Here is a 17,486-nt window from a genome sequence, read left to right on the forward strand (position 1 = left end):
AGTCATTGGGAGGATGTTCTTGGCAAACACTGTAGTCTAGAATGCCAATTTTCCCTTCCCCTTTTTTCTCTCCACAGTCGAAAACGCTCACTGTAACCAATGCTGATACAGCGAATGATGTGATTCTTACAGCCCTGCAGCAGCTGGGGATTAACGTAAGTCCTTGCAATCAGATTTGATGACTCTATTTATTTATTTTTAAATCATATCAAATCTTTACTGCTTTTACCCAAATTGAAGACATTGACACCAATTACATTGGTTACCGTAAGAGGCCAGTGATTCTTAACCGCTATGGAGGCGCATATTAGTAAAGCGCATTTCATCCACGGATCACCAAATGCATTATAGGTATTGAGAGAGCCTCCCAACACCCCTGTGAGATACACCCCACATTCGTGCTGGTTATTAAATTTATTTTGCAGGTGGGTGAGCTGAGGTGACCACAAGTTAAGAGCTCCATACAACTCCTGTTGAAGACTGAAACTCACCTTGGGAGCTGGCTCTGGCCTTATTGGCCTGATTTGTTTTCAAAGTTGGATGTGTACAATTACATCCAAATTACATTTGTGTGTACAGCTGTGTGCCTAAATCTTACATCCAAGTACTGCTCTTTGATACCTAAAGTGGGTAGTTGTCTGCATGTCCTCTTCGGTGTGGAATTGCATGTGTAACACCAACAGACCCCAGTTTTGGGCAGGCGGGATCGAACCTGAGACCTCTGGAGCTAAATGCTTGAGCCTCTACTGCATGAGCTAAAAGCCACATGGCCCTTAGCTAAGGCTGTAGAGCAGACTCACTAATCTCTCTCTAAGTGGTCTCAGTGCCACTAGATGGGACAGAGCACCACAGCCAGGAGGTGTGTGGGTTACACACATGCACCTACATCGGAAGTTTTTCCTTAAGGACTTGTCCGAGGCCACACACTGAGTGAGTGTCAGGGTCAGGAATAGATGTCAGGAGTTCTGACTTCCCTATCCCTCTTCTCTCACTATTTTGCAAAGTGGCTCTGACCTGTACTGGCAGTAGTGGAAGTCTGTGTATGAGCGTTCGTTGACTGGGTGGTTAATTTCTTTCTTTCAAGTGGAACAAAAATAGAAATAATGTTAAGTAAAATAGTATAGCTCTTCATATATAAGCCTTTTTAAAATGGCTTGGTCGTGTGTGTGTGTGTGTGTCTGGGTCCTGAAAGTTGGGTCTGGCCAAGCAGCTCTCAACACAGGTTCAATTATGGAAAGTTAAATATGGCTGAATGCCACCTTCATGCTCCCTTGGGTCTGCAAAGGGTCCTGACACAGTTTAGAGCAACTTTAGGGCTGCTGTAATTTACACCAACTGTCAGGGTTTCTAAGGGACTATTCTGTTGGCCAGGGATTTCTTGAGCACAATACTCAACCATACTTCCCAGCATGTCTTAAACTCCCGTTACACCAAATCAGACCCTCTACACCACATGAGGATTTCCCCTTCTGCCTAATTAGGGTAGCTCTGGGATCCTTTTGAACCACTACAGTGAAAAGAGGTTGTAACATAAGTCAAAATCTGGCAAACTTTCTCTCCCAACCCACAGTCCAACATAAGGGAGCTGATGCAGTATGGCAGTTACAAGTCCATTTTCTTAATGCACTTTATTTTTACCCTTTATTATGCTTGCACATGTCTGCAGAGAAATCATTGGGCTATGAAGATATTGACACTGCAAAGGAGTGTTTTGGTTGGTACAAGAGAAGGAGTCGATAACTGTTCCACTGTTAACCTCACATTAGTATTCCATTGTACGTACCGTACCTGAGCTTTAGCCCTGGTTTAATGTATCAATTTGAGCAGGAAAAAAATGAAAATCTATCTGGATGATTTAGACTCTTGGTTGATGTACTACTCTTCTAAGTAAAACAGCACACGTTTTCTCTGCACCGTGGTGGCCTAGCAGCTGTTTTATTCTGAGCATATCACACACCAGCAATCATCTGAGACTAGCTTAAAAAGAAAACACACAAGCCCCATCCAATAATTGTTTCTGTTAGATAGGTGGCTTTTCCTTACATGACATGACACACAGGAACAAGCATCTGAAAAGTAGAGGGGAGGATATTTCAATGGCAATTAAAGGAAATACATTTCCCATCTTGTGTGAGTAATGACGCTATTACTGTGCCTGACCTTGCTGCATTTTGTGCAGTGTACTTTTTTCTGGGAAAACCCAGCTAATTCCTGCAAAGTGTCGTCGTTCGGTTGGTCTAAACCAGGAGTTCTCAACCGTTTTTCTTTCTGAGCCCCCCCCCCCCCCCCCCCGAACATGCTATTAAAAACTCCATGGCCAGCCTGTGCCACAACAACTGGTTTTCTGCATATAAATGCCAGGGCCAGCATTAGGGGGTACCAGGCAGGGCAATTGCCTGGGGCCCCATGCCACAGGGGCCCCCACAAAGCTACATTGCTCAGGCTTCAGCTTCATCCCCGGGTGGCGGGGCTCAGGTCCCCAGACTTCAGCCCTATGTGGCGGGGCTTTGTCTTTCTGCCCTGGGCCCCAGCGAGTCTAATGCTGGCCCTGCTTGGTGGCCCCCCTGAAACCTGCTCATGGCCCCCTAGGAGGCCCCAGACCCCTGGTTGAGAACCACTGGTCTAAACTATCAAGCTGGTCAGGAAAGGGGGTTTGAGGGTTGGAAGGTTCCTTTAAATTTCACACACCAGCATCCGACGAAGTGGGCATTCACCCACGAAAGCTTATGCTCCAATACATCTGTTAGTCTTAAAGGTGCCACAGGACTCTCTGTTGCTTTTTACAGATCCAGACTAACACGGCTACCCCTCTGATACTTTAAATTTTGAGTTCCTAATGTGTCAGTAACACCAGGACTGTTAAAACTGTGCAAGCAAATGGCCTTGTATTGCCTACAGGGACAGCATTTGTGATTGGGAAGGGCAGTCAGTCCCTCAAAACTGAGTTCACCAGCCCCTTCCCCTCCACTACATCTCCTTCCTATATATTTTACAAAGAAAAAGTAAATATTTTTTGTGCTGTTCAGCTGTATGTATTTGCTCCTGGCTTCTGGCCCTGAGGCACCAGGGATGTCTCCAGAGTCTATTTATTTTTCTTCTTCCACATGCTAACTAGCTTGGCAGCAGTGCTGATGTGGCCCAGAAAGCTGTACTTCTGTCAGTCACAGTGAAAGTGGCTATGGCTTTCTGGGGTGGATTCAGATTATTATAGGTGGGTGCAGGAGGTGGTGGGTAAATCTATTTTGAAGAAGTTTGGAGTCTGTCTTAGATCTAAATAAAGTACCACTGGGTATCTGCCAGATTTCTATAGCCAGGACACTCTCTGCTTAAGAATGCTGTAGCGCAGGGGTTCCTCAACTTTTTGCATGCATGACCCCATTTTGAGACTTACTGTTTCCTGTGACCCCTGACAGCAATGAAGTAACATAGTGACCAAGGAATCCAAGGACTTTACACATTAAGTATGTTATTTAATGCTCTCTAATGTGACACAGCTTGTGTGTTACGACACAGCTTCTCAAAGTCCGGCGGCATGGTAGAAGTTGCACATTTAATCTCCGATGTGACATCAATGGTAGATCAATACCAAGACTTGATGGACACAAGTGCCCTGAATCCAACTTCACACAATTATGTGCTTGCAAATGGCACCATCAGTTTCAAGGTGCATGTTGAGAGTGCAGGATATTCATTCTTGATAGTGAACCAGAACTCTGGGAGAGAAAATTGGGCATATGTTCTTCGCAAGAATCGATCGCAGGAAATTTCGATGAGCTGTTTGATTTCAGCTGCTGGCAATTCCGTGGCATCAGACTTGCACTGAAAGGGGCTTTGCACCCAATCATATTTTGTCACCTCCAACTCAGGGTAAACTGTCTCCCCTCTGGTCCAGGTACTGTGTAGAGAGAATTGCCAGTCTGTGAACTGTGAGTCTGAAAGAGGCCTCTAGAAATGGAGGACTCCAAGCAGTCATTCATGCTGGTTGGAGCTAATCCTTAACACCTCATATTGAACAGTATAATAATGCAAATAATTCAGAAGTTTGGATGTTCTTATTTGGGAATTACAGGAGTAGTCACCCTCTGGAGAGTTCCCTTGCTCATAGTCTCAAGGCACAGACTCTCATATTACTGTAAGAAACCTAATACATTCCTCTCCTAATGGCTGGTCATTTTGATTTTAAAGGGCTCTGAAAAAGACTATCAGCTGTGGGTGAATTCGGGAAAAGAAGATGCTCCTTACCCACTTATTGGTGAGTTTTTGGGATGGATTTGTTTTACATTATTAACTGTCATATTAGAAATAAATAAAAAATGTGGTTTCCTATTTTTAATACTTCCCTGTCCTGTGGGTTTGCCTATCTTAAGGACGACCCCAAACACAGTTGAGTTTTTTGATACTTTTCTGCAGAGAGCGCTCTTGTGTTGTACCCTCTTAGCAATTGAAAAGTACCATTTCTTTTTCCCCGAGATTTGTTATTTTACTTTTTATAAACCTTGATCTAGCCTAGGGGTCGGCAACGTTTGGCACGCGGCTTGCCAGGGTAAGCACCCTAGCAGGCCGGGCCAGTTTATTTACCTGCTGATGCGGCAGGTTCAGCCAATCGCGGCCTCCACTGGCCGCGGTTCACCGTCCCGGGCCAATGGGGGCGGCGAGAAGCGGCGCGGGCGAGGGATGTGCTGGCCGCGGCTTCCCGCCGCCCCCATTGGCCCAGGACGGCGAACCGCGGCGAGTGGGTGCCGCGATCAGCCGAACCTGCCACATCAGCAGGTAAATAAACTGGCCCGGCCTGCCAGGGTGCTTACCCTGGCGAGCCACATGCCAAACGTTGCCGACCCCTGATCTAGCCCTTCTATTCACACACCTTCTCTCTCTCATAGAACCAACCTGCTTTGTCATGGTTTCTCCTATATTGCCATAGCATACTTAGTGTTCTCAGTCTCAGCAGATTCCTGGGGAATGGGTTTGCTAATGTACTTATGTCCTCTCTGCTGGCTGGCTTTCCCCCTTTGCAGGAGTAGAACAAAATATTGGGTTTTTTGGTTGTGTGTGTTGTTTTTTTTAAACAACCCCTCACTGGTTTAGTAAGTAAGGTGATTAGATTGAGATTAGTTCTGGCCCATCTCTCATTTAATTCAAGAACTGATTCCCTTTCCATTTTTGAGAACCTTCCCTCCTTGGAACGTCGCATTGTTTACGCTTCATAACATTCTGCAAACGAACAGAAACAGGGAACAAGAACAATGTGCAGGTTTTCCCCATTCTCCTCTCTCAAACCTAACTGCAGCTAAATCATAGCATTTCTTCTCAGAGCAGCCTTAACTACAAACGCTTTACTGGCATCAGACAACATTCATATTTATAAAATGTCTTAACGTGTGCACCTTATAGACAATGTAAACTGTTTCGTCTTTGAAACATACCAGAGTGTCATTCAGCATATTGTATGTAGTTTGGTTCAGACATAACTGCTGATGTGGCTTTATCTATAGGATCATAGAATGTAGAGATGGAAAAGACCTTTCAGTTCATTGAAGCTCTCCTTCTGCAAGTACAGAATATAATCCTTTCAATAGAAGACCTATTGGATGTTAAACTGATACTACACTTGATATTAACCCAAAGGTTTACTCGGAGAAGTTAAGGGCCCAGTTTTTATCTCAAATTCTGCCTGCTGATGTGCATCTAACTGCAAGTGTTTCAGCTTTGTTCTGCCTATCATCCTTAATCAAGATTACATCCACAAACAGATTTCAGGTTACTCCTGGTCTACATACAGTTACACCAATTTAACATCACACCTTCAATTCAACTTCTGTGTGTGTAGACAAGCCCTGAGGTAGTTCTTCTAGTGGAGTGTTTGTATGATTACACTGAAATGAATAGACACTGAATAGTCCCCGAAGACTCCAATTGACCGTGGACGACTAGTTTCAGTTAACTGCGTGATTAACATTTCCTTCCTATTTCAACATCCTACAGAAACTGGAATTGTGTCCCCTTTGCCTACACTGATGGGTGTCCCAGTTACCAAGGCCGGGGAGGGGAGGTCACTTTCATGTTGAATCTAACGCTTTTTGTGTGTTTTTAGCAAATAATGGCTACCAAAGCAGATAATGGCTACCAGGACTTTCATTTCTTGCCAGCTGCATGTGGAAAACCAGTACCTAGATTTTCTGCAAAGAAAATAAAGCAGTAAAAAGAATAAATACTGGATTCCAAAATTGTCAGTTGTAATTTTCTGATGGGCATTTGCACAATTTGACTAACAAAATTGGCCCGAATTTTCTTGTACCCAATGTAACTTTGACTACAGGGGAGTCAAAAATGACTTATGCCAGCAGAAATGAGAGGAGAATCAGAGTAGCTTTATCCCGAGGTAACCAGGAGAGAGAGAGAGTTGCAAGCCAGTGTACAAAAATCTGCTTTTTCTCTAAAGTAGATTGAATTTTGCTGGTCCCCAGTCAGTCCAAAATAGATGATTTTGATTTCTCTTTGAACAGGACACGAATATCCCTTTGGAATTAAAATGAGCCACATTCGAGATGCTGTGCCCCAGACACAGGAATCGAAAGACTGTGCCTACCCTCTTGACCTTCATGGGTCCTTCTTAATGGAACAGCTGCCCCGAGAGCTGCAGTGCCAGTTTATACTGAAGCCAAGTCGTCTGGCCTTGTGCGAGCAACTGAATGGTAAGTTGCTCCCCTTACAGAGGCGTCATTCATTGAGAGAGTCTTCAGGTTCTCTCTCTGTTATAGAAAGCGGTCATGTGATGGGGGCATAAGATGTGCGGAATAGGGTCCAGATGTACGTTTCAGCTATATGAGAAATTTTACACTAGAATTCTCTTATTGGAGTTCACTGTATTTTTTTACACTTTTTTTTTTGAACCAGGTTAAGTTTTTATGAAACTGCCTATCAAATGGTTTTTCCGAAACCAACAAAGCAATGGCCAAATCTCCTCCAGGCAGCCTGTTCGCTTATTTTAACAGTTTATTTGCTGATCAGAAAAATCATGTCTCCACAGGCCTTGCTTTTCTATAATGAGGCTGAACAGTTTTGTGGTTAAGGCACTGGAGTGGGACTCAGGAAATTTGGATTAAATTCTTGGCTATGCCCCACAGTTTGTGTCACCTCAGACAAGCCCCTTAGTCCTTGATGCAGCAAGGTGCTAACTTTAAGCACCTATTTCAATGGGACGACTCACATTCTTTTTTTTAATTCGCTTATGATTAATTAAATATATATATATATATGCAGAAAAAACAAGCATAAAGTACTATACACAAACTTCTCATAATACAGAAATGTTTCATATTTATCATTTGCTGCCTAACCTTAGCTATACTTGAAACATTTAATTATATCTATAATATGAATGATTAAAATATAAAGCAGCTATTTGTATTACACGATTTACAAACAAAATTTGTTTATAAAAAGTCCAACAAATCAAAGAAAAATTCTGAAGTTAGGATAAAGAAGAGAAGCCAAGTTCAGAGGAGGGGGATAGAGATGGGGAGGGAAGGAAGTAGGCTGAGTGGAGGGGGAAGCGAGGGGCACCCATTCATTTCTAGCATGTGATTGTTTACACTGGGGCCGACCTGACTTGTCTCAAAAAGGGTCCAACACCTCATTAAAATCTCCTGCTATGACGATTGATTCTAGTGGGATATTAATTAGTTTGGGGAGAAAAAAATAATAATAAAAAAACTTGTATCACCTATATTGGGTCCATATATATTAATCAGAGTGTATATAGAGCAGTGGTTTTCAAACTTCTTTTCTGACAATCCAGTTGAAGAAAATTGTTAATGCCTGCGACCCAACGGAGCTGGGGATGAAGGGGAAGGGGTTGGGGTGTGGAGGTGAGGGCTGCGGGGTGGGGCTGGGAATGAGTGGTTCACGGTGTGGGAAGGGGCTCTCGGCTGGGGCGGGGGGGTTGGGATGCAGGAGGGGGTCAGGGCTCTGGGCTGGGGGTGCAGGCTCTGGGGTGGGGCCGGGGATGAGGGGTTTGGGGTGCAGGAAGGGGCTCCAGGTTTGGGGGGGCTCAGGGCTGGGGCAGGGAATTGGGGCTCGGGCTTACCTCAGCTGGCTCCCAATGAGTGGTGCAGTGGGGGTGCTAAGGCAGGCTTCCTGCCTCTCCTGGCACCTCGGACCGCGCTACACCCCGGTAGCAGCCAGCAACAGGTCCGACTCCTAGGCGGAGACGCGCAAACGGCTCCACATGGCTCTCGCCTGCAAGCACTGCCCCCCCCCAGCTCTCATAGGCTGGTTCCCGGCCAATGGGAGTGTGGAGATGGTGCTCGGGGTGGGGGCAGCGCGCGGAGCCCCATGGTCCCCCCGCCTAGGAACCGGATCTGCTGCTGGCCGCTTCCGGGGCACAGCGCGGTGTCAGAACAGGTAGGAACTAGCCTGCCTTAGCCGGGCAACACCACCGATGGGACTTTTAATAGCCCAGTCGGCGGTGCTGACCAGAGCCACCGTGACCCAGTGCCTTCCATTATGCGACCCAGTACTGGGTCGCGACCCATAGTTTGAAAACCACTGATAGAGAGAGTCCGAGATCTTAGCCTTCTCCAGCAAAAATCTACCACCTTCATCTTTATTTACATCTAGAATTTGTAAATTGAGTCTTTTGTGAAACAATATTGCTACACCTTTGGCTGTAGAGGAGAAATTGTTAAACATCCCTTCCCCCATCTAACCCCTCCACAATTTCTCTGCCTCCAAGTCATTAAGGTAGGTTTCCTGTAGGAAGATAATATCTGCTTTCAGCGTTTTTAGGTGGGTGACAATTCTTTTTCTTTTCATCGAATGATTAACCCCTTTTATAGTCCAGGAAACACTATTTATAATATTAGCCATAAGGAGTGTTTAGGTCAAATATCTCTTTATCAGGCACCTGAATAGTGTCATTACTTGGGTCATTGTTACTTCCAGATCTTAGGAATGGTATATCTGGGTTTCCCTTTACTGCCGTGGGGGCATGAGGGGGAGGGGAAAGGGGAGAAGGTAAGGCAGACCTGGAAAGGTAAAAGATAGGTATAATGTGGGAAACAAATAGGAAAAACTGAATAAAAAGAAATGAAGTGGTCAAAAGTGACCACGGATCACTTAAAAATACATAACTCTTATCCAAATGGAAATAGTACCTCAGTCCAGGAGGTTTACAAGGGGGTGACCTCATCACTCACTCCCCCCCCACCTCTTCAAAACACCCATGTGGGGTATAAGCTGGTTTCCCTCTAACTTTATAAAGAAGAAATAGTCTCATATCAAGGGAGGGAATGGTTTCTGCACTATTCACAACAACAAAAGGGGAAGAAGGCTAGTGTCTAAAGAACAAGTCTATAGGAGATACATAAGAAAGGTATACAAATAGTTTAACCTTATTCTAACATAACGGGATCATTTGCAGATAAGTGTTCATTGGCAGAACAGTTCTACCTAAACTTTACCCCCTAGAGTTTTGTCCACACTTGAGTATTGTGTGAACTCCATTGCCCAATAGCTACATCAGCAATGTAAATCAGCTTAACATTTATTTCAACTCATTTAACGAAAATAAAAACTAAAATAAACCACCTGAACTAATATTATTGGAAAAGACAACTGACCTTCTCATACTCTCAGTCTCAGTAATTTGGTGAATCATAACCAGCAATAATAATTATTCTTGGATAGGATTTTAGGAGATCAGATTTATTCACCATGGAGAATTGAACAGATTCATCATTAAACTGAAATCTTTATTCCGTTGTTTAGATCTGGTATCTCTTTTATAAGTGTACATTTAGGGCAAATGGATTGAATATTTCCAGATTTACTATAAACCCTGAATCTCTGAATTAGATGGGGATGAAACCAAGTAAAATCATCAGGCAGGAAGATTTTTTTTTTAAGGGGGGAGGGGGGTGAGATAAGGGGTTGAAAAAGGTACCAAGAAGGAGAGTGCCTCAGATAGAAAATAGCATCACACTGCTCTGTTGAGCCTTGCCGATCCATAGTGTAAGGGGTCCCCAGGTCCGATGCAGTGATTTGCTTGGAGTCAGGATCTCGAGGTAGATGGTGCTCCCTGTGCACGGAAATCATGAGTATCTTGCCTTCCTCTTTAACTTTGAAAGTAGCAGGGAAGGAAACGAAGTAGTCCAAACCCAATCCTTTCGCTAGGGCTCTTGATCTATTGAATTTAGCCCTTTTTTCCAGCATATCCTTGGTGTAATCCAGGGAAATCATCAGCCTGTGTCCTTTCCATGTTAGATCTTTCAGTTCATGGGCTTTTTTAAGAATGAGTTCCTTAATATTGTATTTTTAAAATCTTACAATTATGGCCCGGGGTTTTGCATTTGGAGGGGGTTTGGCACAAGATAGCGATGAGCGCTCTCAATCTCTAAGTTTGATTGGGGGCAGAGACAAAAGTGCTGGCAGGATGGTGGATAAAAATTCCACAGGCCTCACTTTTTCCAGTCCCTCTGGGAGACCCACGAGTCTCAGATTCTTCCCTCAAGATCCTTAACCTTCTCTTGTGGTGCTTTAATAGTTCTTTCCTGTTGCTCTGCAGTTATATTCATACTACTCACTGTGTCTTCTTGTGAGGAGATTCTGTTCTCAGCGTCCTCTAGTCTTGAGGCCAAGCCTCGCAAATTAGCTTGGAGCGTACTAGTAATATTTTGTATCTCCGTTGTATCGTCATAACTTTTTCTCAAGATAATCTGCTCACTTGAGATTTGTGGTAGCCAGTCCATATTTTCATCTGGCTTCAGAGAGGCAGCCTCTCCCTGGTCAGCCATCCTGGCTGCAAGAGGGCTGCCCAATAGCTTCTGCTTTTTGGTATTTTGTAGAAAGTCTGGAGATGGAACAGGGTCCATAATGGTATTAAATCGAAAGAAAAGTGCTGTAGAATAATATCTGATGAAAATTAGATGGGGGGGAAAGTGATGGTGGTGGATTTTTGGAGGTGAGGAAGGAAGCTGTAAAGCGAGGCATCCACTGTCCTCCAAGTGGCTCCCAGAAGCAGACTACTCACATTCTTAAGGTTAGGCATGTACTTAAGTACATCTCTGCTTCCATGAACGGGGATAATAATATTCTTCCACCCTTTGTCTGTCTTGTCTGTATCGGGCCCAACCCTGCATACCCTTGAACACATGCTTCATTTTGTGCAGTGACCTCAGTGAGACAGTTAAGCACACGAGTAAGATTTTGCAGGGCTGGGGCCTTAGACTGTAGACTCATTGGGGCAGAGACTCCCTTAATATGTGTTTTTTACTGCACTCAGCATACTGGACCCTGATCTCAGTTGTCACCTCTTTGTGCTACTGTAGTATTAATAATAGTAGAAAATCATATATATGTAGAACTTCTTCATGTGCCTCACCAATTATTTTTAGTTCCTGGATATAATTGCTCAGAGTGTATGCCTAGAACACCATTTTTAATGTATCTAGAAATTAAATATATGGGGGTTTGGTATGTGTATGTATTACACATTACACAGGAAATTTAATTGCATTTTATATATAGTAAAATAATTTCCTTTCTACTTCCCCCCCCCCCCCAATGTTATGCAGCATCTATTACTTCATGGCATATTTTAGGAATGAGGCAATTAGTAAACAGGTGTGATTAGGTTTATAGGCCCAGCGTGGCAGCTGACATTGACTGGCAAGAGAAAATAGAAATGCAAATCAACTCTCTCAAGTTCTAATGCAGACCCATTATCAATAGCACTGTGTAAACTACTGGAGAGAAAGCAAGACTGCCTCTGGATCTGAGGCTTGGGGCAGCCCATGGATGATGCACAAGCATTGGGCAAAGTGTCAGTAAGAGAGGCTATTTATTTATTTTTCCACTCTCCTCCTCAGCTGATTGAGCAATACATCATTTTAAATTGCTTTATCTGTTTGCAAACCTGATTAACTTGTATGCTGCAGGATCCACTCTCCTTTCCTCTTCTTGGCTCCCACTCACAGATTAGTTTAGGAAATGGATAAGGACAGCAGCACAGAGGCCAGTAGCTGATCTCAGGCTGATCTTGAAATCAGCAGGCCAAAGGCTATGTGGCTGTTATTGTTATGTAACTGCCAGGCACAATTCTGTCTACGTATCAGAAGAGTTCACAACAAAGGGCAAGATTTGTATGTATGGTAACAGGTCTTATGGCTCATAATGCTGCACCTCACTATTGTAGGATTAAGCTCAATTTATTCTCTTTTCCCTGAAATAGGATAAAATAGTTAACTTGGAAACGGAGTTTATACAGTGTCCACTAAAACTTACAACTGAATGTGTAGCCAGTTAGGGATACAGTTGGCTCTAAACATGGTGGTTGTCCACGCACAACATGGTTAACATACAATTAGCAAGCACAGAGGCATAAGTGTTTCAGTCATGTCACACTAGGCCACTGGCAAAGGTGAAATACTTTCACATTGCATAGATCAGTGGTTTTCAAACTTTTTTTCTGGCGACCCAGTTGAAGAAAATTGTTGGTGCCCTTGACCCAACGGAGCTGGGGATGAGGAGTTTGGGCTGTGGGAGGGGCTCAGGGCTGGGGCAAAGGGTTGGGATGCAGGAGTGAGGGTTGTGGGGTGGGCCCAGGAATGAGGGGTTCAGGGTGTGGGGGGGGGCTCAGGGCTGGGCAGGGGATTGGAGTGTGGGCGGGAGTCAGGGCTGGGGCAGAGGGTTGGGGTGCGGGGGTGAGGGCTGCAGGGTGGGGCCAGGAATGAAGGGTTCAGGGCTTCGGGGGAGCTAAGGGCTGGGTCGAGGGGTTGGGGCGTGGGCTTACCTCAGGCGACTCCCAGTCAGCGGCGCAGCAGGTGTGCAGAGGCAGGCTTCCTGCCTATCCTGGCACCGCAGACCGCGCTGTGCCCTGGAAGCGGCCAGCAGCAGGTCCGGCTCCTAGGCGGAGGTGTGCAAGTAGCTCTGGGTGGCTCTCGCCCACAGGCACCGCCCCCCCAGCTCCCATTGTCCGTGAACTGGCCAATGGGAGTGCGGAGCCGGTGTTCAGGGCGGGGACAGCGCACGGAGCCCTGTGCCCTCCCCCCCCCCCCACCTAGGAGCCAGATGTGCTGCTGGCCACTTCCGGGGTGCAGCGCGGTGTCAGAACAAGTAGGGACTAGCCTGCCTTAGCCGGGCAGCACCGCCGACGGGACTTTTAACGGCCCTGTCAGCAATGCTGACCATAGCCTCCGTGACCCAGTGCCTTACATTCCGCGACCCGGTACTGGGCCGCGACCCGCAGTTTGAAAACCACTGGCATAGATTATACCCCCTAATAGCACCATTCTGTACAAGTTGGCCGCTCCTCCTCCTCCTCCATCACTATGCATTAGGACATACTTGAGTGCATTGAGCCATGTGATACTGGTGCCACACTCCCTTATTGAGGCAGTATGAATTAATTGCCTGGATTTTCCCATAATGCACAGGCACACACACAGGCAGCCTGGTAGGTGGTGACATGTGAACACAGTTAACAAATGATTGTAATGTGAAAAAAAATTGCTGTGTGGACAGAATTCAACTCTGTTTATTGTAACTGAGTCAGATGGCTGTGCCATGACCTGGTTACAAAAACATAGTCTATGTACAGCGAGGAAAGGACCTACACATGCATGTTCCTTCTTTAGGGGCTTTATAGCATATAACGTTGATAACGAAGTTGATTGCATCATCATGATTAAAAATGCTTGTAAGCTCATGTGTATCAAATGAATATCATAAACATATATTTACTTAACATTTAACTTCAAATATTTGAACAGTGAGAACTGTTTGTCTGGCATCCAAATTGTTCTTTAATCATCTGGTAAAAAGGAGACCAGAGTACAGTAGATTGGTCTCATCACAAAAATAGTCTCATAAACTGTGGAAGGATTCTGTAGTTACAGATTTGGTCCGAAAAGACCCCAGATGGTTCAATAAATTCCAGAGGTTTTATTTATTATTCAGACTGTTTCTTAGTAGTTCATGAAATGGGGGAAATCCAGTCACACTGTGTAGCACCATGTTGATTAGAACACTGCATGTGAATAGGACTCCCTGCACCTAATGTAAAACGTGGACAGCTCTGATCCTGAAACACGTCAGTATCGCTAACTCTCACTGGGCCAGATTCACTAACGCCGAACTTATTTGCAACCAAGGTGCTATAATGTGTTCCCCATTTTGGCCCAGAAGAACCCAGTGGCACCAGATTGTTCTCAAAATGGCATCCTCCACATACAGTGTGACCTCCCATGCAGCTGCATGGAGGACTCCATTTTAAAGAGCAAAATAGTGGAGGACCGCGCAGTGTGACCTCTTGCACTGTACGTGCTTGGCCATACTGGCAGGGGCTGAGAACCTGAACTTAAAATATCCAGACTGCACCGCTGCCCAGAGGAGACCCTAGGAGTACAAAGTTTGTGTTCCAAAGTATGGAAGTACTGCCTTCAGCACAATGAATAAGCTGCCTGTCTCTTAGCCATGTCAGAGCTTCTCTCTGTATCTTAACTTAGCACATGTTTAAGCAAAGAAAGACCTTACATGTCTCTCCATCCCCCAGCTCTTCTCCTTGATATCTCCCATTTCCCTTGAGCTGTAAATGAACTAATATTGGGGTAGCTTTACTGTCCTTAGAATCTCTTTGTGGCCACACGATGTTTCTTCGTGCTGCTCAGCCATTGTCAATTTTTGATACAATGCTGGTGTTTCATTGTTTTAGGCTACTTGTTGGTTTCTGTCCCAGTGTTTTCAAGAATGTTGAATTGGTCCTCTTCAAATAGAAAGAAATCTTCTCTGGTTTGACAGTGAGATTTAAATGCTAACAAGCCAGTGGCCAAGTGGAACAGCTGTCTCTCCAGGACTTTGTTCTGGTGGTGGCTCTACAGAAAGTGTTTTTGAGGGGGATATACCAGCATCAGAAGCGGACCTCATAACACCAGGCTTAGGACTCTCGCTTAGTTTGACCAATGAGTTATTGCCTTGCGGAGCTGGAGATAAAGAAAAGTTTCCATTGAGATTGGCTCAACCACTCTGCTGCCACAAAGGAAAGGCTGAAATTTTCTTAGTTGCAACATTGTTCATTTACTGAGACACATTTCTGAAATTTCATAACAGTTTTTCACCAGCGTGGGGGTGACCTGGCTAAATTACAGATTGGGTAATAATTCTGCTTACCTAAATTCCCCCTATAGTTTTACCTCTGTTCCGCTCCCTGATCTAGATAATAATAATAATTGTTGGAGTGCACGGTTAAACAGATGCTGTTTCTTTCCCAAATGGTGGCTGCATTTCCTTGAAATGGTCCTTTTTTTGTTTGCATAATTTTTTTAAGTGCTTTGGCCTCTTGGAATTGAAGGAAATAACATGAAGCAAGTAATTGTTCCTAATTTTTAAGATAAATTCCCTTACGTTTTAATATATTATTCCTTATTCTGCAAAATAGAAGCTCTCCTTAATTTTTCCTTTCAATGGGCTCAATGTATTTATTGCAAGAACAGAGCATAAGTATGTACTTGCTATTGTAAAAACAGAACTTGAAGTGTAGTAAACCTTAGCAAACCATAACAAAAATTGAGTTTTTAGACATTAGAGGTTAGTTGCTTTCTTCCAAAGCATGACATGTGAAAGCACAATCTTAAACTTTGTCAGGCTTATCTTTCATGAAGCTTTGGTTCGTTTTAGATTTATATCCTCATTTTCTTTATGGAAAGTAGTTTTCATCAGCTTGTAATGTTAAAACGTTCAAGTTTTGAGTTACTCTAACTTTCCTGTCTAATTGTAATTAAATGAATTCCCCCACTCCCAATGGGAACGTAATCTCCTACAATGGAATGATGTATAACAGAAGCCACTAGTGACGCTAAAAGCATGTGTGATAAAGTCTGCGATATAAAAGTCTATATTTTACAGAAATCCATGCTTATAGAAGTAGCATGCCTGGATTCTAGCAATGTAGAACCCTTCCGCGGGATGAAAGACCCAACATATGGAAAGGTTCATAGAGGTTTAAGGATCCTGTAAACCTGAATCAGATGACTTTGGAGACAAAAGAAAAGGGAAAGTGTGTGTGTGTGTGTGTGTGTGTATATATATATATATTAGTTTTTCTATCTCATATTTCCACCTTAAAGTTGCCAACACAACCCTCCAAAATACCCTTTGCTGTTAAGCCAGAATTTATATAGAATGACAGATAAACATGAGGGAATCCATTTTCTATTTAAGATTGCCTTGGTTTCCTTCTCTTTGTGCTGTAAAGAAGAGCTTCCGTCAGTAGTGCAGTTTGGAGCTTTCACTGTTACCGTACCTCATGAAAACCATCAAAAAGAATGAAGAATAACCAATCCCATTGGTGTGTTGTCATCATGATGAAGTCCCAGCTGGAAGACATTGATTAAAGAGCAGGCACTGGTTCTTGAGCATTGGTCGGCAAATGCTTGGAGCAAGAACACAGATACGCTCACTCTGGGGAAAAAGAGTCGGAAAGGCAACTGGGTTTTTCTGTTGGCTGTTAATGCTCCTTCCCCCATCAGCTTACTCATTGATGTTAGTTGTGCAGAGGCTGCTCCAGCCCATTGCCAGTGGGAACTGGAATGTCAAGGTACAGCAGCCAGCAAGAGAAGAATTTCTTCTTTAAAAAAGAGGCTCTGTGGTTTTTGTGCATGTGGGTGGGAACAATCTAGATGCATGTAAACTCAGTGGGCTGGTTTTCTTAATCCTACATTTAGAGGTAAGAGTTCCGGCTGCAATCTAGCAATGCAGTGCAGATCAGTGTGATCCTTTTTGAATGCTTGGATAATAAAGCATGTTCTCCGTGTGTGCACACCAATGGAATAGGCTAAGCCAGACCGAGGAGTTGGTTGTGTTCATGAAACTTTTCCATCTGAAACCATAGCAACCACTACAAAAGTAATATTAGAAACAGAACTGAAATACATTTCTTCTAATAAACACCTCACTTTTTCCCCAGAACTAAGCCAAAAGCCATTTAAAAGGAAAAAATCGATCATAAACTGGGCCTTTTGGCGTGGTCCAGGCACTCAGCTGGACAATATACCACTGTCTCCAACATCTCCTGTTCCAGGGAAACTCTTTGGTCTGTCGCTGCCAGCCATCTGTGAGAATGACAATCTGCCCAAACCTGTCTTGGTAAGTCACGGATTCTGGGCTGGCTATTAAATATTTGGGATTTCTTTGCATAGGAAATGAGAAGGTTGGGGGTTAGGTAGCCACGACACTGAAATGATCCTCCGTAGAGAAACCAGGAGGAAATGTTCTCTCCAGTTTTGAGCCAGAACTTTGGCTGTCAACACAAATTGCAGCAAATGTTTGTAAAATGTGGTCAGACCTGGTTAATACAAATCAGTCTGCAAATTGTATGTAATCAGGCTGAAGGTTTTTTAAAACTAATCTATCTTTTCTGCATGGGCCTGGTTCTGTAACTCTCTCTCATGCAAGTAGTCCCTACTCCTCAATAGGAGTATGTACTACTCAAC

General features: G+C 44.1%; 1 protein-coding gene across 1 annotated transcript in view; it reads left to right on the forward strand.

Moving 5' to 3' along the window:
- ARHGAP20 (Rho GTPase activating protein 20) overlaps window positions 1–17,486 on the forward strand; it is a 104,373-nt gene that overhangs the window by 75,206 nt on the left and 11,681 nt on the right. The window contains exons 7-10 of the mRNA XM_065423358.1: window positions 78–155; window positions 4,186–4,252; window positions 6,504–6,692; window positions 16,961–17,139. Of these exons, the coding sequence (XP_065279430.1) occupies window positions 78–155; window positions 4,186–4,252; window positions 6,504–6,692; window positions 16,961–17,139 (513 nt within the window). The remainder of the gene's footprint in view (window positions 1–77; window positions 156–4,185; window positions 4,253–6,503; window positions 6,693–16,960; window positions 17,140–17,486) is intronic.

This window comes from Emys orbicularis, chromosome 1 (assembly GCF_028017835.1).
Source record: "Emys orbicularis isolate rEmyOrb1 chromosome 1, rEmyOrb1.hap1, whole genome shotgun sequence".
In the NCBI taxonomy this organism is placed as follows: Eukaryota; Metazoa; Chordata; order Testudines; family Emydidae; genus Emys; species Emys orbicularis.